The following is a 21,744-nucleotide window of genomic DNA, read 5'->3' as shown; positions in this document are numbered from 1 at the left end:
GCCATGCTGGCTATGTGCTGTGGTACCCAGGGCCAGGGTTTTTAACCTGAAGTCGTTGAAACCTTAGAGGCTCATTACACGAATGGGTAAACACCAGGAATATTGTATACAAATCGAAGTTTCTGTGCGCCCAAGTGCTCTTTTGTTTTATAATCAAGGAATCTTACAGGTTCTAGCACATGAAATGGATCTTTTACTAATAATTTCTACTGTTGCTTAAAGACTCATTCCAGTGTTAATAATAAATGAGTCTATGATGAGTTACCAACTTACTTATGACTTTGCTTTTATCTAATGAAAATTAACATTAAAATGCATTTTGAGACGATCATCGTTACTAATTAGTATTCATTCTCCAGCTCAATCATGCTAATTTTCTAAATAGCAGTGCAAGGTTAACTGTTACTGGTTATTAGACCCCTAAATTCCAGTAGCCCTTTCACGTTGCAAAATATAAATTTTCACTCAATAATTGCATAATGATTTATATTCTCTAAGTTGCTTTTCAAAATTTGTAAAAAGGAATTTTGTCTTTGTATGCATTTTTTTTTTCCTTTTTTTCTTTTATTTTAAGTTCTGGGATATGTGGGCAGAACGTGCAGGTTTGTTACATAGGTATACAGGTGCCATGGTGATTTGCTGCACCTATCAATCCATCATGTAGGTTTTAAGTCCTGCATACATTAGGTATTTGTCCTAATGCTTCCCTTCCCTTGCCCCCAGGTGTGTGATGTGAGACCCCAGTGTGTGATGTTCCCCTTCCTGTGTCCATGTGTCCATGTGTTCTCATTGTTCAACTCCCACTTATGAGTGAGAACATGTGGTATTTGGTTTTCTATTCCTGTGTTAGTTTGCCGAGAATTAGGACTTCTAGCTTCATCCATGTCCCTGCAAAGGACATGAACTCATACTTTGTTATGGCTGTATAGTATTCCATGGTTTATGTGTCATATCTTCTTTATCCAGTCTATCACTGATGGCCATTTGGGTTGGTTCTGAGTCTTTGCTATTGAAAATAGTGCTGTAATCGTATGCATTTATAATTTTAAAACAAACGTATTTGTACCAGCACCAAAATTATAATTAACAATAAAGGAAACAGGTATTAGTGCAGGGAGTTATCTTACTAAGTAGTATACTCATGAAGTTAAAGATTCTAGTTGATAAAAAACGTTATTAAGAGAACATTGATTCATTTTATTATTAAAAATATAAGTCTAATAAAATGTGTATTATCATATATAATATTACAAATGTATATTGATAAATATTGTAATAATAGTAGTAATAATAAACATAAATATATAATATAAATATGTAAACTATATGTTGTATAAATGTAGAAAAATAATAGTAAAAATAAAAATATTGGCTAAGACTTTTTGGGAGTACATCACTAAGAGTTAAGTCAGGAAAATGGAAACCACTTTATGTATCTGTGTTAAATAGGGCATATTAAAAATGGGTTTATGATAGAGAGTTAAAATGTTGGGCCACAGAGGACATAGAAATGCTGCTGAAGTTGGAGGGGGTATCACCAAAGGTCAGAGGAGCTGACCCTGAATATACCAGCCTGCAGCAGGGAAGCATGTGGTTCTCAAATGCTTGCCTGGAAGCTGCTGCAATTCTTCAGTGTCTTTGTGGAGCTCTCATCGCTATCTCAGTCAGCAGTGGAGGTTTCCACAAGCTTGCTGGGAAGCTGTTGTGAATCTGTCATCTGTTGTCACATCTGCCTGCAATCAACTCCGAAGATTAATATTTTTATACGTCGCTCTGCTCTCTGAATCTCCTACACATATCTTTCACTGGGAAACTCTAACCCAGATCATACCGAGATTTCTGAGAATTCATTCCCAGCCTTAGAAAGAGGTGTTAGTCCATCACAGAAGGCTACATATAGCTCAAGCACTTAATGGGTGCTTTGCAGTCATTATCTTATTTAATCTCCATGGCAACTGTATGATGTAGCTACTATTGTTTTTCACATCTAATAGATGGACTATGAATGTTAAAGTAGGAGATGAGGGATTCAAATAGTGGCTATTAGGCTGGGCATGGTGGCTCATGCCTATAATTACAGCACTTTGGTAGGCCAAGGCCAGTGGATAACTTGAGGTCAGAAGTTTGAGACCAGCCTGGCCAACATGGAGAAACCCTATGTCTACCAGAAAATACAAAAATTAGTCATGTGTGATGGTGACACCTGTAGTCCCAGGTACTCGGGAGGCTGAAGTGGAAGAATAGCTTGAACCTAGGAGGCGGAAGTTGCAGTGAGCTGAGAGTGTGCCACTGTACTCTGTCCATAGCCTGGGTGACACAGTGAGACTCCTCAAAGAAAAGAAAAGAAAAATAGTGGCTATCAGATTTCGAAGCCTGAGTGTCTAATCACTAGTTTCCTGTATCTTCAACTGCATATTGTTTATATTAATTTTATTGATATAAGTATGAACTAAAACTCCTGTTGGTGACAGCTGCTAATTTATTTTGTTTGCAACCTGTATGTCCCAGTTTAACTAGCCTGGGAGTGCACACAGTATGGTATTAAAATTGATACCTACATTCTACCAATCCCTGAGTACTTAGTCTAAAACGTCCACAAACATTTTGTTCCAGGGTAGGAGTGCTCTTACCACTTCATTGTTCTATTAATTTATATACACCCACAGCCTGAGAAATTCCTATTCTCCCAGGGAATTTCATGTCACGACTCTTGAACTGATGGTAAGAATTGAAGGCGAGGCTCTTCTCTCTCCCTGGAAGTGCCATTTGGCGTTCAGCTTATGTACCTGAAACTGGCTTGATGCTCTAGAATACATTTTTTCCTATGGTGAATGATTCCTGTAAAACTTTCTGCAATCGATTTCTACTGCAAGTTAACATACTAGCTGGGCAACTTGATTCTCACCTTTTCAAATCTATCGGTCCCTCAGGTCTATCTCTGTGGCTCTAAATTCTTGTGGTGGAAAGAAATCAGTCTTTTTATTGCCATGATTGGCAAATCTAAGCATTTAAATTTTCATGTCTGGGAAAGGGGTTTCTGTCAAGTTCAAGTCCTCAGAATGATTCAAGTCCGGAAGATACATGGGTTAAGTGAGAAGCAGGGTAATTACTCTTGTAAATACAATCATTTAAAACTAGACTCTTGTCCAACCAAGATACCCAACATACCCTATTGCAAACATCTACTATGATCATTTTGCTCATGACTGAACTTGTCCTGTGTCTTTAATCTCATATATTGATTGATACAATACAAATATATCCAAAATAGTTAATAGACTGATACTATTTTTAAAACTTAAGAGTAATTACTTGGTTTATTATGACTGTATAATCCAACTTCTAAAGAAAAATGTAGGAACACTTCAGTTTATTAAAAAAAGAAATCTAGAAACTTTCCATCCATTTTGAAAGGTAAATTCAAAAACAAAACAAAAACCATGAGATTTTTAGAGGTGTCAGGATAAAAATGGCTGTGGCTTGTAAGTTCCATTACCTGACTTAATTTTGCTTTATCTGAGTGTCCAGATATTCTGTGACAATTGCAATCCAGTTGTACCTTCTATTTATTTTTTTTCTATTTTCTGAAACTCTTTATAATATAAAATTAGTTCAAATAAAACATAATACATAATAGAGGTAAAATCCAAAATGTTTTAGATTGCATTCCACAGATGTATAATTAGGATTTAATTGAACTCTGCATTACTTTACAATTACCTCCACAACAGTAGCAGAATGGCCTTTTTTATTTATAACTATGATAATTGAAATATTAAATAGCAGAAGTGAATAATACTGGTGACAACTGTTTGCTTACTTGTTTTTCAGAATATACAAAGTATTACACTTGTCTAATAAATATCTTGCATCATAATGTATTTGTGGTAAAAATCCTTTGCTCTTTTTACTTCTAACTCTGTGTTCAATCTACACATTTTTTAAATATGCAGAAATATTTAATCCATGACTCTGTGATCAACTTGGAATCTTGTTATCTGCAAAATCCATTTAACCTCTGCCCAGAGAAAGCCATGTTTTCCTAGACTTAAAAATGTAAATAAATATCCCTTAGATAACCTGAACAGAAGTTTCTTATATAGCATGTCTGAGCACTATATTTTGCTGGGCTATGAAAGGTTTAATTGTTATTTATTGGCACAATAAGGGACTCTAGTTACTAATATCTACCTGTAGTCAATAAAGCAAGCATTGATTGGTTGATTGATTCATTGAGTCATTCATTCAATAGGTATTGATTCAGCACCAGCTATGAGCTAGGCAGAGTTCTAGGCCCTACAGAGAAAACTGATATCAAACTAAGCAAGTCCTTTTCCAAGTGCTACAGTAGGGGTGGGGGAGGAGAGAGATAACAAACAGGTGAGCAAATATTAAACAAAATGATTCTGGAGAGTGCTAAATGCTGTGAAGAAGATAAAATGATAAAGTAATAAAGACTTCTGAAGATTGGTTAGGGTAACCTCTCGTAGAGGTATCATTGGAGAATGAAGGATGACAAACCAGCCATCTGACCATGAGAGAACATCATTCAAGGCAAAGGAAACAGACCACCACCAACAAAAAAAAGATGCACTGGGGAATTTCCAGTAACACTTTTGTTAGCTCTCTTAATATCTGATTTTTTGAGCACTAGAACCACTGCCTCTCACAGAATCTGAGCTTAAAACAGCAATGAACAGACTGGAATTCTAGGCTAAAACCAACAAGATGAAATGTGACTGATATGAATATAAATGGTGCACATAAGTTCACAAACCCAATTACACAGCACAAAATGATATCCATGTGGCTTGACAGCTGTTCATATTTGAACAATCTAGGGATTCTAATGGACTGCAAATTGGAGATTGCTCTTTGGTGTGCCTGACTGGAAAATATTTTTTAAAAAAGTGTAGATCTTACCCTTGGGCAGATTTCAGCCCACTTTAAAGTATCATTAGAGCTGTCCAAAATGGAACAGCCTGCCTTGCAGGTAGATAACTCACCATTGCTCAACTCAAAAAAGAGCAGAAGGAAGGAAGAAGGAAGGAAACGCATCAGGAATTTTTACAAAAAGAAAATTCTGTATTTCTTGGAGACTACTTTAAGACACTTTTTGGTTTCTATAAGTCTGTGGCTTATTACTTGTTTCTTTAATTCCAAGAAAAATTTCTTCACTTTTGTTATTTTTATACCATTAAGAAGAAAAAAAATGACATTTATATAAGGTAGATGGTGAAGTTTAGCAAAAGTTTAGTTTATAATGATATCTCTCAAAACAGCAAACTGAAGTTTAAAATTCTTAAGCTATAATTTTAAAGGAATTTAGATTAAACTTTTAGTATGTTGTTGGCTAAGTATAATACAAAATAAAAAATAAATGTATCTTGGCTTTGCCACATATTAGCTCTGTAACATGGACAATTTACTTCTCTGCTATTGTTTCCTCAGAATGAGGGCAGTAACTGTCTGAAAATATTGTTATAAGCACGAAGTTAGTTGCTGTATATAAAGCAGTTAGACCAGTGCCTGACAATATTAAATGCTAAGTAAGTGTTTGCTATTATTGTTGCTGTTATTATTAATTATAATTGTGCACTCTATTCTGCCTTCAGGAATTAATGACCAAGTTAATAACTGAGACACCTGACCAGCCAATCCCATTTCTCATTGACCATCTTCAGTCTAAACAAGGGAACCGTGGACAACTTCAAAGAACTTTGTCTGGATCTGCCGCTCTATGGGCAGAAAGCGAAACATCAGGTAAATGAAGAATATATATGCAGTTAATTTGGGATTCATTTAATGTCAAAATTTCAAAACCCTTTGATTCTAATAAGATAAATCTAGATAGATAGTTACTGAAGGTTTCATGTGTTCATCTCTGACCTTACCTACGTGCTAAAATTTGTCATAAATTATTAAATTTGAATATATTGTAATGTATTATGTATCAAAATACAAGAATCAGCACATTCCATTTTAATACAGATAAGATTCAGATTTGCATCAAAAGATTTTATCGTGTATAAATGCAAACTAGTTATCCTAAACTTATTTTTAATGAATAATTTGAATTAAATGCTTATAGCTTATCTATATAGAAAGATAATAGTAGAGTTCTACAGGATTACTTTTCTTGTTGCCCAAATTGATGATTGTTCTTTATTTCTCCATGCCCCAATTTTATCCTGTGTAGTAAACCTTGGGAAGATTCACTGACTCTTTACATCAGGGAACTAGTTTTCTGAGTGTATAATAGCCTCATCTCCCCAGTAAACACTGGTGAAAGAATTAGGTAGACATGACCTCAGTCTTTGCTCATAAAATGTGTTTACACATTGGTCTGTTAGTTTGACATTTACTTTCAAATCCAAATCCCCTCATGCCCATTGCTTGGGTAACCAACTTCTTGTCTGATTCCGGTAGAAATCCGACTGTACTCCAAATGACTTTCCTTGGATGGTGTTATCTCTTCTCTCCGCCTCTTCATGCTTTATGGGATCCCATGCAAGGATTTTGGTCTTCTTTGGTTGTATCTCGTATGAATGCCTTCTTGGCCTTAACTTTCTTGGGTTTAGATTCTAAGTAGAATAGGTAGGTAGGCAGGGGCTTTGGTTTATAGGTACCAAGATGGTACCCATAAATGCAGATCAGATGAGTATCTATGAATTTGCTGTAGCTCATGTGAGTCCATATTTTATAAATCAGTAGCTGAAGAGATAGGAGTATATTGAACTCTGCATTTTTTTTTTCTTTTCTTTTTTTTTTTTTTTTTTTTTTTTGAGACAGAGTCTCACTCTGTCATCCAGGCTGGAGTGCAGTGGCGCGATCTCGGCTCACTGCAAGCTCCGCCCCCCGGGTTCACGCAGTTCTCCTGCCTCAGCCTCCCGAGTAGCTGGGACTACAGGCGCCCGCTTCCACAGCCGGCTAATTTTTTGTAGTTTTAGTAGAGACGGGGTTTCACCGTGTTAGCCAGGATGGTCTTGGTCTCCTGACCTCGTGGTCTGCTGGCCTCAGCCTCCCAAAGTGCTGGGATTACAGATGTGAGCCACTGCGCCGGCCAACTGCATTTTTAATCGCACACATTAAGTACCTCAGTGTTTACGTGTCGGAAGTCTGTGCATGATTTAGCTGAGTCCTCTGCTTGGTCCCACAGGGCTGCAAATCAACTTGTTGGCTGGGTTACATCTCATCTGGAGGCTGGACTAGGAAAGAATCTGCTTCCTAGCTCATTTGGGCTGTTGGCAGAACTAATTTTCTGCAGCTATATGGCTGAGGTCCCTATTTTCTGACTGACTTTCAGCCAGGAGCTACTCTCGCCTCCTAGGTGCAACCCAGAGTCCCTGCCACATGTCTCTCCCATCACGTCAGCTTACTAATTCTTCCTCCTTTTCTTCTTTTTCCTCTTATTCTCCTCCTCCTCCTCCTTCTTCTTCATCTTCCTTCTTCCTTCTTTTTTTCTTCTTTAAAATGGAGTCAGGGTCTTGCTCTATTGCCTGGGCTTTAGTGCAGTGGCATGATCATAGTTCACCATGACCTTGAACTTCTGGGCTCAAGTGATCCTCCTACTTCAGCCTCCCAAAGCATTGGGATCACAGTTGTGAATCACCACACCCAGCCGGCAACCCACTTCTTTAAAGTTAACAAGGGCATTTTTCTCATTCCAATCTACTACAATGGATCTTATATACTAGAATGTAATCATAGCATTGAAACCTCATCACCTTTGCCATATTCTACTGTTTCAAAGCAAGTTAAAAGTCCTGTCTGCATTTGAGGGGTGGGGATAATGTGGGAGGAAATACCATGGGAAAGAGATCATGGTTAAGAACTACCATGTTATTCTATCAGTTCTCTTAGTACCTGTTGATGAATTTTAATTTCTTGCGCTCACTTGAGTAGATAATTTTAGCAGGTATTGGATGTGAGTCTAAAGCTTTGAGGATGGGTCAAAGCAGGAGTCCCAGATGTGACCTTCAATTTCATACAGATAACAGTAAGAGTGAAAGAATAAAGGAAGATGTGGGTCAAATTTATAGATAGCGTATGGGATGGACTGGGAGAAGGCAAGTGTGAGATGATTTCACGTGCCCTAAATTTTCTCTATTATGTGGTGAGGGCATTTGCCAAGACAAGTGGTTGGGGGGTCAGATAGGGAAGACTGAAGTAAGTGCACCAATTATGGAAAGTCACCAAGAGAAAGGAAAAAAGAGTTAGCAAAGGAAAATTTTTTAAAAAGATTGTCATGCAGTTCTGGGGCCTAACTGAAGTCGAGGACATGAATTAATTATTATTAATGAATCATGGAAACCATGAGTAAGATTGTTATTTTTCTGTAGCAGTGCCCAGAAAGTTCTGGGAAGGAAGAGAGAAAACAGTTTCGGAGGCTTTGAGAATTGTGGTTGTGTTACTACAGCAAGGGTGGGAGAAGTTTTGCAAAAGGAGTTGAGGGTATTTGTGAGCAAACTGCAGGTGATCAAGCTGTCTGAGAAGTAGAGAGCAAGTGGAGGGGGAGGTTCAGACAGAGAAAGCCAAACAAAACTTTCAGGAGATCAATATGGTGAAAATATGAGCAACACAGAAGGATACAAGCTGTGCTAAGAGATTGTGATATTTGAGATCAAGATGTTTGATGTGGAATGATTCCAGATAATGAGAAAATCCTGTGGGCAGCTTTAGTTTGTGGGTAGCAGAAATATCAGGGAAGCGAAGCTCTTCAGAGTTGAGCAGGGCAAGGAAGTATGAGGCTTGATGCATGGTTTGTCTAAGGATAAATAGGTCAGTATAGTTTATTTCAAGTTATTGAAAGGACAAGAGACAGGAAAAGACTATGCCACTGTCTGAAGTAAGGCTGTGAGATTGATCAGAGGCGAAAAGGTGGTGATAATGTGTGATAATGAAGAGAAATGAGTAGTATAGCTAAGTGACATTTCCCTTAAGAGAACAGACACTTTTACTTTACTCTTGAGGCTTCAATCATAGAAGCCTCATTGAAACAGGAGATCCAGCCCTGCTTCCACAGCCTGTGGTTGTGGAACATGGGACATGGGGCAAGAGCATCTATCATCCCAGGAAGCTGCAGAGGAGGGAACACTATCGTGGGAAGAATGGGGGCTGTGCTAAGACATGAAAGGGGACATTTGAAGATAGAAGAGTGTTTATGTGGAGGGTATGGCCCAGAGGAAGGGGAAAAATTTTAGAGGGAAAGTACGGCAGGCAGGAAGAGAAAAGCATAGATGAATTGTTGGATATGAATGAAACTGAAGAGGTTATAATTGAATGATGGTAAATAATGCCAGTTTAAACCCTGACTGTAATTTTGAATTACTGATTTTGGTGAATCTTTTTGTTTGTTTTGGTTTTTTGTTTTGTTTTGTTTTGTTTTTGAGACAGAGTCTCGCTCTGTCACCAGGCTGGAGTGCAGTGACGTGATCTTGGCTCACTGCAACCTCTGCCTCCTGGGTTCAAGCGATTCTCCTGCCTCAACCTCCCAAGTAGCTGTGACTACAGGCATGCACCACCATGCCCAGCTAACATTTTTTTGTATTTTTTAGTAGAGACAGGGTTTCACCATGTTGGCCAGGATGATCTTGATCTCTTGACCTCGTAATCTGCCCACCTCTGCCTCCCAAAGTGCTGGGATTACAGGTGTGAGCCATCATGCCCAGCCTGGTGCATCTTTTAATTAGCTAGAAAACGCTGCAATATTCAAAGTGCATGAGTATCATACTTTTTGGAAATATCTGAAGATATTCTTTTGTTGCCTTTAAATATATCTAGCAACTTGGGACACAACATTTTCTCCTTAAAAGTCTGCCATTTAATATTGTGGAGGAGAATCTTGAAAACAGCCTTATTTTTATTCCTTTGTAGGAATAAAAGACGAATGATTTTTCTTGAATACTTACAAATTTTTTTACTTCTGATATTCAAAAGTTTTACCGGAATGTCAACTATGATTTTTCAGGAAAATCTATTATGTGTAAGTTGAGTCTTATTTACTGTTCTCTGTTTTTCTCATTTCATTTGGCATTGTATTTGCCTTTGTTGACTGTCCTCTAGAGAAGTGTATCAAGCAAAGTGTTTTCTGTGTGTCACTGATTCAATTTTCTACACTATCGGTTTTCTCTTTCTGGCTTTGAACACAAATTTAAATGTTGGTATTGCATTTTAGTTTCCTGTTGCTGCTTCTTTATCTCATCTTCTTTTTATTATTTCTGTACACAGTTACATTTTTATTCATAGGTTGGTTAGCCTATCTCCCTTCTAATTTCTTTTGGCTTCATTGAGTCCACTTTCTTCTATTTTTGCTGAGAAGACAAAACAGTCACAGTCACATTCCAACATTTAATGGCTTTCCATTATAAATATTTTTTAAAACCATGATTACCTCTGCATTGTGAATACTGTATTCTTGTTTTTTATTAAATGATTCTTAGAATAATATTTTCTGTTTTTATTCAAACTTCAGTGAGGAATGTTCTATCCAGTTCTAGATTTATCAACAAATAGTGTAGGTGGACTCTTCTTTGTTCTCTCTCCATATATCTTGGAACTATTTGGATTCTTTTCAAAACTTTAGAGAGGCGAAATCATGGTGGCTATTAACATTTTCAATATTAGTTGAATCCTTTAAGCTTCTGCAAAATTGATGCATGACTTACTATCTCTTATCTCTTTCCAATGAATTAGATAAACATATCATTGCTAAATTATTTGAATTAATACAGATTTTTTCTTGCTATAAGTAGAGAATAAAGAAAGCCACAACATTCATTTCATTCCACTCTGGCTCCATTTAATATTCCTTTATATCATGAGATGCTATATTTTATGACCAAGGTTTTTTTCTCCCATTACCTATGTTGCATTAGAAGAATTGATAGTCCACGAATGGATGTAGAAAGACAAATTCTGAAAGACTGTGAAACAACATAAGGAGATGACTCCAAGTTTGGGGTAGATACCTAGAAATCTTCCATTCTCTTTCTGACTGGCCTATATCCTCTCTTAACCTTATCTATGGAAATACTTCCTGGGTTCTAGCAGATCATGGACAAATATTTATGTTCCTAATGCTTTAGAATTTTCATGGCTTTTTGGTATTTAATGGGATTTTGGAGGTGGACAAATTGGGTAACAGCTAGTTAAGTACAACCTTAACATGAAAGTTTGAGGAATCCATTAATGTGTAATGATGTATGTTAGTTATTTATAAGTGAGTGGCCGGAGAAAGACTCATGAGTCATCCATGAAGCTAGGGTGGTTTTTAAGTTTGTAAATTAAGAGAAGAAGGCATAAAGAAACCCTAAAGAATGCCACATAGATTGGAGGAATGGAAGATGAGGAAGGAATAAATGAGATGAAGAAAGAGTTATCAGGTGATATGGGGATGAGGAAAAAGATTGTTCTGTATAAAAACATGAAATTCTTGTAAAAGAAGTCAAGATGGATGAACTCTTGAAAGGCCCTTTAATTGTGGAATGGCAAAGACAGTGACCACCTTCTAAGGGGAATTTCAAAGTAACAGTGTTGATTGATTTAAATTTATCTTTCTTGCAATAGAAGATAAATTGATTTAGGTGAATATCAATGATTTTATGTGTTATAATAGATAAGGTGGCATCAAGTGAGTGAAATTTACTGAAATGTTTGTTTTTATTTACAATAGAATGCAATGCTTTATTCCATGACATTCACAGAATGTTATTTTAAGTGAAGGGAACCCATGCCTGAAAAACATTTCAAATTAATTTCATGGGTTTTTGTTTTTTGGTTTGTGTGTGTGTGTGTGTGTGTGTGTGTGTGTGTGTGTGTGTGTGTGTGTTGACAGAGTCTCTGTCACTTGGGCTGGAGTGCAGTGGCACAATCTCAGCTCACTGCAACTTCTGCCTCCTGGGTCCAAGTAATTCTCCTGTCTCAGCCTCCTGAGTAGCTGTGATTACAGGCGCCCACCACCACACCCGGCTAATTTTTGTATTTTTAGTGGAGACGACGGGGTTTCACCATACTGGTCAGGTCTCAAACTCCTGACCTCAGGTGATCCACCCACCTCGGTCTCCCAAAGTGCTGGAATTACAGGCGTGAGCCTCCACACCCTGCCAATTTCATAGTTTTATATGATGTAATCTTAATCATATGCATATATAAAACTGATTCATAGCAGATTTAAAAGTCGAATTTACAGATGAAATTAAACAAGAAGTACTTTTGTGTGTGTACATTATTTTTGATCTGAGGTGACCTGTATGTTTTGTCAAGTGTATTTAATGACTCATGGACTTGGTTTTTGTTCAATCTTGAAATCACTTTGTTGTGATTTGATATATATTTTGTTTTAACAGAATCCAAAGGAACAAGAAGGGATTTCAGAAGCTATGATAAACCTTGGCAATTAAATGCAAAGAAGCCTAAAAAATCAAAAAGTGACCTTGCTGTGTCTAATATTTCTCCACCATCAACGGACTCCAAATCATGTAAGGAAGTTTCTTATTCAAATGCTATTCAAAGCATGTAAGTTTATGTTGTTAAGAAAATGAAGAAAAGGTGGTCATTGAAGCCCAACTTTTCATCTGATATTTCTGGCCTTTAATCTTAGTGAATTTCACTTTTACTCTGCATTTGATCTTTATTCATATGTATCTATTTGCTTGCTTATATTCTCAAACATGTGTAATTCACTTAGACCCTTTTTGAATATAATATTCCTTGAAGAATATAAACTCCACGGAGCAGGTCTCTTGCCTCTCATAGTCAATTGCAGCATTACATCATATTGAAAGCAGTACCTACCTATATTTAATGAAGTACATAAAAGCAAATTAAATCTCTTAGAGTAGAAGCAAAGAAGATTTCTATTCAAAACATTTAGTAAAATTTAAAAAAAAATATTTCATCTGGGATTTTCCTGAAGTCCTACTGATTAATTTGTGATGGAAGTCCCTATATTTATTCTCTTCCCTACTACTTTAATGTCTTTGTTTTTATGTTACAACAAAGGAATGACTGAGGCTGGGTATTTTATAAAGCGAAGAGGTTTATTTGGCTTACGGTTCTGCAGGCTGTACAAGAAGCATGACACTAGCATCTGCTTCTTGTGAGAGTCTCAAGAAGCTTCCACTCATGGCAGAAGGTGAAGGGACACACGCATCATATGGCGAGAGGAAGGAGAAAGAGAGAGGGGAGGGAGGCGCCAGGCTCTTTTTAACAATCAGATCTTGTAAGAACTAATAGAGTGAGAAATCACTCCTTACAGTGAGGACGGCACCAAGCCATTTATGAGGGATTGACTCCCATAACCCAAACACCTTCCACCAGGCCCCACCTCCAATATTGGTGATCAGATTCACCATGTGATTTGGAGAGGACAAATATCCAAACTATACCACCTAAATATCTCTTCTCTCTCAATGTCCCACTGCTTTGGTAGCTACTGGGATTCTCCAGTGCTCTGCTATCCCCACATATGTATAAACATGTCAAAAAATCTCAGGAACCTCTAGCAAATCACAGCTATTCTTAGAAGAAAAGAGAGCTTGCAAGCTGTTCTTATACATCAATTCCTTGTGCTTGTTACAGGGTGAGATGTTTGATTTTAGTTTCAACAGAGAAAGGAGTAGGCAGAAAATATTTATCTTTGTTTGAAAATGTTTGAAAACCACTATGTGCTAACTGGAATCTGCATCTGGGTCATTTGTGAAAGCAACTAGATTTAACTTTATGAGCAGCTTCATTTACATAGTGGTACTCATAAAAAAATATTGCATTAACCACATCAAGTTCTTGTGAGAATTATATGAAGTGTGAACAACTTAAAGTGTTCTTTACAAATTGTGATTGTAACCAAATTGTCCCGCTTCATCATTTTGGTATATAGAATTAGGTTCAAACATTTAAAAAAATATTCAAGTTTAAAATTTGCATGTCTTTTTTACAACAGTATAGCTAGTAATATCCAACATAGTGCCTGTTTCAATTAATAAATTCTAAATGATAAAAATGAATAAAGGGAGAAACAAAAAATGCAATGAATAAAGTCTCAGTCTCCCTTTTCATCATGGATCCCTACCTCTCTGTCTGTTTACTCTTGCTCTCTTCCATGATAAGTTCAAAACCTTAGGAGATTACTAAATTATAGAATCAGTTCTCGATTTGACCACTTCATCATTAAGAGGAGAATGCCTAAAGGCCCGCTCATTGTGCAGGTCCTGTGCTCTTTATAGGATGTTATCTAGCCGCAGGGTGCTGCTGGTGGTCTGGTGTCTGATTACACTCCTTTTTACTCAGGTAACCTACTCCCAACCTCTAGTTTCACTAGACTGTTACCAAGCTTTTTAAAGCAGAAATAATAATAAAATAGCATGTTTTTTTTTAAAAAAATAGCATATGTAGAATTAATATATACGACAATAAGAGCACAACAGATTAAGGGTTATTCTTTAGAAATACTTGTTAAAACAAATTATTTCTGAAGTAATAAAATATCTTTGCACATAGATTGTGATGAATTAAAGATGCATTTTTCTTCTCTAAAGCATTACTGAGAACTAGCACAAAATGCTTAAATTAAAAATTAGTAGACACATTATAATGGGATGTGAAAAAAATCATTCATCCTCACAAAACAAAGACAGGAGAAAAGTAACAGAGAAAGAAAGGACAGATTGGAAAAATGGAAGATGGACACCAATATTGTAAGTTGAAGTACAGATGTGCCCACAATTATAATAAATATAAATGTACTAAACATTCCAATTAAAGCAAGTATTGTCAGACTGAATAAAGAGTATAGATTTTTTAAAATATAAGAAACATACTAAAAATATGCAGATACAAACAGTTTGAAGTTCTAGCAAAAAGAAGTCTATATGGCTAGAGTAATATCAAAATAAAAACTCAAGACAAAGGATATTACCAGAGATAAAGAGATCATATCATAATCATAAAAGGTTATTTAATTAAGAAGATATAATACTACTAAAGGGTTATGCACCCAATAACAAAAGTTCTCAATACATGATGCAAAAATTTATAGAACTAAAGGAAGATGTAAACAGAATAAATTGACTGAAAAAATTTAGTAAGAATATAGAAGATTTGAACGAGACTATCAACTACATTGACTTAATATTTATAAACACTATACTCAAGAAAGTCACATAGAAAAGCAAACAAACAACAAAACAAACAAACACAAAATCATACCTGAAGAGAGATAAACAATTTTTAGAGATGTTCCAGTTACTATGGCTTATAAAAAATCACCCCAAGACTTTTTTTTACATAAAGTTAATATAAGATTATCCTAAAATGTACAATTCAGTGGCATTCAGTACATTCACAATATTATGCTACCTAGTCCCTATCTAGTTTGAAAATATTTTCATCATCCCAAAAGGAAATCATGTACCCAGTAAGTAGTGACTCAACATTCCCACCTCCCACCAGCCCCTGGCAACCTGCTTTTTGTCTCTATGAATGTATCTATTCTGGATACTGGCATGTCTTGGAGATATTGTGGGTTCAGTTCCAGGCCACTGCAATAAAGTGAATATCACAATGTCAGTCACACAATTTTTTTTGTTTCCCAGCACCTAAAAAAGTTATATTTATACTCTACTCTAGTCTATTTAGTGTGCAACATTATGTGTAAGAAAACAATGTATATATTTTAAATAAAGATACTTTATTGCCAAATATTCTAACAATCACCTGAGCTTTCAATGAGTCATAATCATTTTGCTGGTGAAGAACCTTGCCTTGATGTTGATGGCTGTGGACTGATCAGGGTGGTGGCTACTGAAGGTTGAGGTGTCTGTGACAATTTCCTAAAATGAGACAGCAATGAAGTTTGCCAATGGACTCATGGAGCCAATTGACTCTTCTTTTCATGATAAAGTTATTCATAGCATGTGATGCTATTTGGTAGCATTGTACACAGAGTATAACTTCTTTCAAAATTGGAGTCAATCCTCTTAAACCCTGTCACTGCTTTATCAACTAAGTTGATGCAATATTTTAAGTTGATGCAGTATTTTAAGTCACTGCTTTATCAACTAAGCTAATGTAACATTTTAACAATGTTCACAACATCTTCACCTAGAGTAGATTCTGTTTCAAGAAACCACTTTTTTCTACTCATCCATAAGAAGCAACTCCTCATGCATTCAAGTTCTATCATGAGATTGTGGCAATTCAGTCACATCTTCAGGCGCCGCTTCTATTTCTAGTTCTCTTGCTATTTCCACCATATATTCAGTTACTTCCTTCACTGAAGTCTTGAACACTTCAAAGTCATCAATGAGGGTTGGAATTTACTTCTTCCAGGCTCCTATTAATATAAATATTTTGATCTCCTCCCATGAATCACAGATGTTCTTAATGGCATCTAGAATGGTAAATCTTTTTAATGAACTTTTTCAAGTTATTTGCCCCCAGATCCATCAGAGGAATCACTATCTATGACAGATATACCCTTATAAAATGTATTTCTTAAGTAATAAAACTTGAAAGTCCAGATGAAACTTGTTGATTCATGGATTGCAGAATAGACATTGTGTTAACAGACATGAAAATATTAATCTCCTTCTACATTGCCATCAGCACTCTGGGGTGACTGGGTGCATTGTCAATGAACAGTAACATTTTGAAAGGAAGCTTTTCTTCTTAGCAGTAGGTCTCAACAGCAGGCTTAAAATGATTAGTAAACCATGCTGGAAACAGATGTGCTGTCATCCAGGCTTTGTTGTTTTATTTATAGAGCACAGACAGAGTAGATATAGCATAATTCTTACGGTCCCCAGGATTTTTGGTATGGTAAATAAGCATTGACTTCAACTTAAAGTCACCAGCTGCATTAGCTCCTGACAAGGGAGTCAGCCTATCCTTTGAAGCTTTGAAGTCAGGCACTGACTACTTCTCTCTAGCTGTGAAAGTCTTAAATGGCACCTTCTTCCAGCATGAGACTGTTTTGTCTACATGGACAATCTGTTGTTTAGTGAAGCCACCTTCGTCAATTATCTTAGCTAGATCTTCTGGGTCACTTGGTGTGTCTTTTCCATCAGCACTTGCTACTTCATCTTATACTTTTATGTTATGGAGATGGCTTATTTCCTGAAACCTCATGAACCAACCTCTGTTACCTTTCAACTTTTCTTCTGCAGCTTCCTCAGCCTTCATGGAATTGAGGAGAGTTAGGACCTTGCTTTGGATTAGGCCTTGGCTTAGGGGAATGTCGTGGCTGATTTGATCTTCTATCCAGACCACTCAGACTTTCTCCGTATCAGCAATAAGATTCTTTCACTTTCTTACCATTCGTGTTTACTGGAATAGCACTTCTAATTTTCTTCAAGAACTTTTCATTTGCATTCTCAACTTGGCTAAATGTTTGGCACCAGAGGCCTAGCTTTCAGCCTACCTTGTCTTTCAACATGCCTTCCTCACTAAGCTTAATCATTTCTATCTTTTCCAGAGACCTGCAACTCTTCCTTTCACTTGAACACTTAGAGGCCATTGTAGGGTTTTAAATTGGCCTAATTTCAAAATTGTTGTGTTTCAGGGAATACGGAATCACAAGGTGAAGGAGAGAGGTGAGGGAATGGCTGGTCAGTGGAGCAGACAGAACACACACATTTATTGGTTAAGTTCACCATCTTACATGGGTGTGGTTTGTGGCACCTGGAAACAATTACAACAGTAATATCAAAGATCACTGATGGAAAAAATTTAAAATATTGTTAGATTTACCAAATATTACACAGAGCCACAAAATGAGCACATGCTGTTGGAAAAATTAAGCTGATAGACTTGTTCAATGCAGGGTCTCCACAAATGTTTAATTTGTAAAGAAACAAAAAAAATTGTCTGCAAAGCATTACAAAATGACGTACAGAAAAGCAAGGTATTCCTGTATACCATAGGAGTGAAATCACAATGTATGAACTTTTGTCTCTGACTTACTTTACTTAGCATGTTTTTGTGGTTTATCTACATGGTGGTGTGTACACTACTTCAGTCCTTTCCGTGACTGAATGATATTCCATTGTGTGGTTAAACCACATTTTGTTTATCCATTCATCTGCTGATGGGTGTTTTGTATGCTTCTATCTTTTAACTATCTTGAATCATATCGCTATGAACATTCATATACAAGCATTTTTATTACCTTTTTCATTATTTGGATAATGGATATTATATAATATAGACACTATAATAATTTATATTACTGTGTAATTGATTTTCTGAGTTATATGATAATTCTATGTGTAACTTCGAGGAGATGCCAACTTTTTTCAAAGAAGCTACACCATTTCACATGCTTACCAGCAATATACAAGGGTTCCAATTCTTCATATATTTACCAAATCTTGTTATTTTCTTTCTTTCCTTTCCTTTTTCTAAAAATGTATAGCTGTCCAGTTGGATGTAAAGTGGTATCTCATTGTTGTCTTGATTTGCATTTCTCTAATGGCTAATAGTTTTGAGCATCCTTTCAAGTGTTTCTTGGCCATTTGAATATCTTCTTTGGAAAAATGTTTATTCATACTCTTAGCTCATTTTTTAAGTGAGTTGTTACTCTTTATTCCTGAGTTATGAGAGTTTTTTGTATTCTGGATACTAGATCCTTATCAGAGATATGATTTATGAATATTTTTCCATTTTGGGGATTATTTTTTACTTTATTAATAGTGTTATTTTATGTACATTAGTTTTTTAATTTTGATGAAGCTCAATTGATCTATTTTCCTTTCTTTTCGGCTTGTGTTTTTGGTGTCATATCTAAGAAACTCTTGCCAAATCCCAGGTCATAATGACTTATCTCTATAATTTCTTCTAAGAGTTATAGTTTATGCTCTTACATGCGGGTAATTGTTCCATTTTGAGTTAATTTTTGTATATAGTAGATGATGGGTGTCCAACTCCATTTTTTGCCATGTGGATAATCAGTTGTCTCAGTACCAATTTTTTGAAAATACTATTCTTTCCTCGTTGAATAATCTTGTCACCCCATTGAAAAATCAAGTAACCGTGAATATGAGGGTTTTTTTTAGACTCTCAATTCCATTCCATTAAGCTATATGTTTATCCTTTTGTGAGTACTACACACACTGTTTTGATAACTGTAGTTATGTAATAAGTTTTGAAATTGGAAAGTATGAATCCTCTGACTTCATTTTTTTGTTTTTCTCTCTCAGGATTATTTAGGCTACTCTGAGGGCCCTGAAGTTCTATATGAATTTTAGAATCAGTTGTTTAAAATATTTCTGCATAAAGGCCATTTGGATTTTCTTAGGAAATGCATTGAATCTGTGGATCACTTTGGAGAGTATTGTGACCATAAAAATGTTTCCAAATCATGACCATGTAATGTCTTCATTTATTTAGATCCCCTTTAATTTCATTAAACAATGTTTTCTAGTTTGTGTTGTATAAGACTAGCATGTCCTTGGTTAAATTTATTTAAGTGGATCTTATTCCTTCAGATGCTATCATAAATGGAATTGTTTCTTATTTTCATTTTTAGATTGTCATTGCCAGGGTGTAGAAATAAAACTGATTTTTGTGTTTTGATCTTATTTCCCAAAATTTTGCTGAACCAGTTTATTGGTTCTAACACTTTATTGTGAATTCTTCAGGACTCTTGAAAAGATCAGATTATGCCATCTAAATATAGGGATAGTTTAACTTCTTCCTTTCCAATTTGGTTGCCTTTTATTTTTCTTTTCTTGCCTAATAGCTCCAGCTAGAAATTCCAATGCAAGGTTGAACAGAAGTGATGAAAGCAGGAAAGTATCCTTTTCTCATTATTCATGTTAAGGGAAAGACTTTTGGTCTTGTATCATGGAGTGTGGTGTTAGCTGTGAGTTTTTTGAAAATGTCTTTTATCATGTTGAGAAAGTTGTCTTCTATTCCTAGTTCGTTGGATATTTTTGTCATGAAAGTGTGTTACATTGTTTTCCAGTGTTTTTTCTCAATCAGTTGAGATAATCATGCAGTTTTTGTTATCATTCTATTAATATGATGTGTTACATTTTATAATTTTCTTAAATAACCCTTGAATTCCTAGGATAAATGCTTGGCCATGATATATAATCCTTTTAATATACTGCTGGATTTAGTTTGTTACCGTTTTATTGAGGATTTTGCATCTGCATTCATAAAAGATACTGGTTCGTAATCTTCTTTTCTTGTAATGTCTTTATCTTTGGTACTTGGTCAATGCTGGCTTCTTAAATCAGAATATGTTCCCTTTTCTCCAACTTTTTTGGAAGAATTAATAAAACTTGGTGTTAATTCTTCTTTAAATGCTGGGTTGAATTTACCAGTGAAGCCACTTTATTCTGGCCTTGTCCTTGTTGGGAGATTTCTTTATTAGTGAGTCAAAGTCTTTACTTGTTATAAATCCATTCTGATATTCTATTTCCTCTTGAGTCGGTATTGGTAGTTCGCATGTTTCTAGAAATTTTCTAAGTCATCCAGTTTGTTGGCATTTGATGGTTTATAGTATTCTCTTATAATACTTTTTAATTTTCTTAAGGTTTGTAGTAATGTCTCACTTTTATTCCTAACTTTAATAATTTGAGTTTTCTTTTTAAATCAATCTAGCTAAAGATTTCTTAACTTTTTCATCTTTCTAAAGAACCAACTTTTGGTTTTGCTGATTTTCTCTATTGTTTTTCTGTCTTCTGTTTCACTGATCTCTGTTTTAACCTTTACTATGTTCATCCTTTTGGTAGCTTGGGTTTATTATGCTCTTCTTTTTCTACTTCCTTAAGGTATAAAGTTAGGTTTTAGATTTGACATCTTTCTTCTTTATTAATGGGGACATTTACTGCTATAAATTTCTGTCTGAGCACTGCTTCCACTGCATACCATAAGGTTCAGTATGTTGTTTTCATATTTTTTGGTCACAAAGTATTTTCTAATTTATCTTGTGATTTCTTCTTTGTCTCATTCATTATAAATGAGCATATTGTTAAATTTTCTCATATTTGTGAATTTCCCATTTTTCTTTTTCCTTTGACTTCTAGTTTTATTCTTTTGTTGTCAGAGAAGATACTTGGTATGATTTCAATCCTTTAAAATTTTTGAGACTTGTTTTGTTGCCTAACATAAGATCTCTCCTAGAGAACGTTCCATGCGCATTTGAGAAGAATGTGTATTCTTGTTAGGTGGAATGTTCTGTATACATCTGTTAGGTCTTACCAGTTTATAGTGTTGTTCAAGTCCTTCATGTCCTTATTGGTCTTCTGTTTGTTTGCTCCATTATCGAAAGTGGGGATTTTAAAATCCACTACTATTATTATAGGGCCCTCTAACTCTCCTTAAATTATGTCAATATTTGCCTCCTATATTTTAAGGCTCTGCAGCTAGGTGTTTCTGTGTTTATAATTATTACGTCTTCTTGGTGGATTGTCCTTTTTAATCATTATATAATGCCCTTCTTTGCCTCCTATGATGATTGTCCTAAAAACTATTTTTTTGATACTAGTGCAGCCACTCAGCTCTCTTTTGATTAATATTTGCAGGAAATATCTTTTGATCATTATTCCTTTATTATTCTTTCTCTTCTCTTCTTTTACTATTACCATTATATGTCAGCACATCATACATGTTGATCAAGTAAAAAAACTATTGACATCTCAATCAATAACTGAATGCTATTCGATACAAATTTGCATCTATTTCTTATTGTAAATATAATGAAATTAAAACTCTTTGGGAATAGAAGGATATTTTCTT

General features: G+C 35.5%; 1 protein-coding gene across 5 annotated transcripts in view; it reads left to right on the top strand.

Annotated features, from left to right (window-relative positions):
- C8H8orf34 (chromosome 8 C8orf34 homolog) overlaps nucleotides 1–21,744 on the top strand; it is a 493,915-nt gene that overhangs the window by 101,379 nt on the left and 370,792 nt on the right. For all 5 annotated transcript variants that reach the window (XM_071068138.1, XM_071068137.1, XM_071068134.1 and 2 more), the window contains exons 2-3: nucleotides 5,616–5,763; nucleotides 12,348–12,479. In XM_071068138.1, coding sequence (XP_070924239.1) covers nucleotides 5,616–5,763; nucleotides 12,348–12,479 — 280 coding nt within the window. The remainder of the gene's footprint in view (nucleotides 1–5,615; nucleotides 5,764–12,347; nucleotides 12,480–21,744) is intronic.

This window comes from Macaca nemestrina, chromosome 8 (genome assembly GCF_043159975.1).
Source record: "Macaca nemestrina isolate mMacNem1 chromosome 8, mMacNem.hap1, whole genome shotgun sequence".
Taxonomy (NCBI): Eukaryota; Metazoa; Chordata; class Mammalia; order Primates; family Cercopithecidae; genus Macaca; species Macaca nemestrina.
Note: the sequence above shows the minus strand (reverse complement) of the source record. Positions and strands in the feature narration are given on the sequence as shown.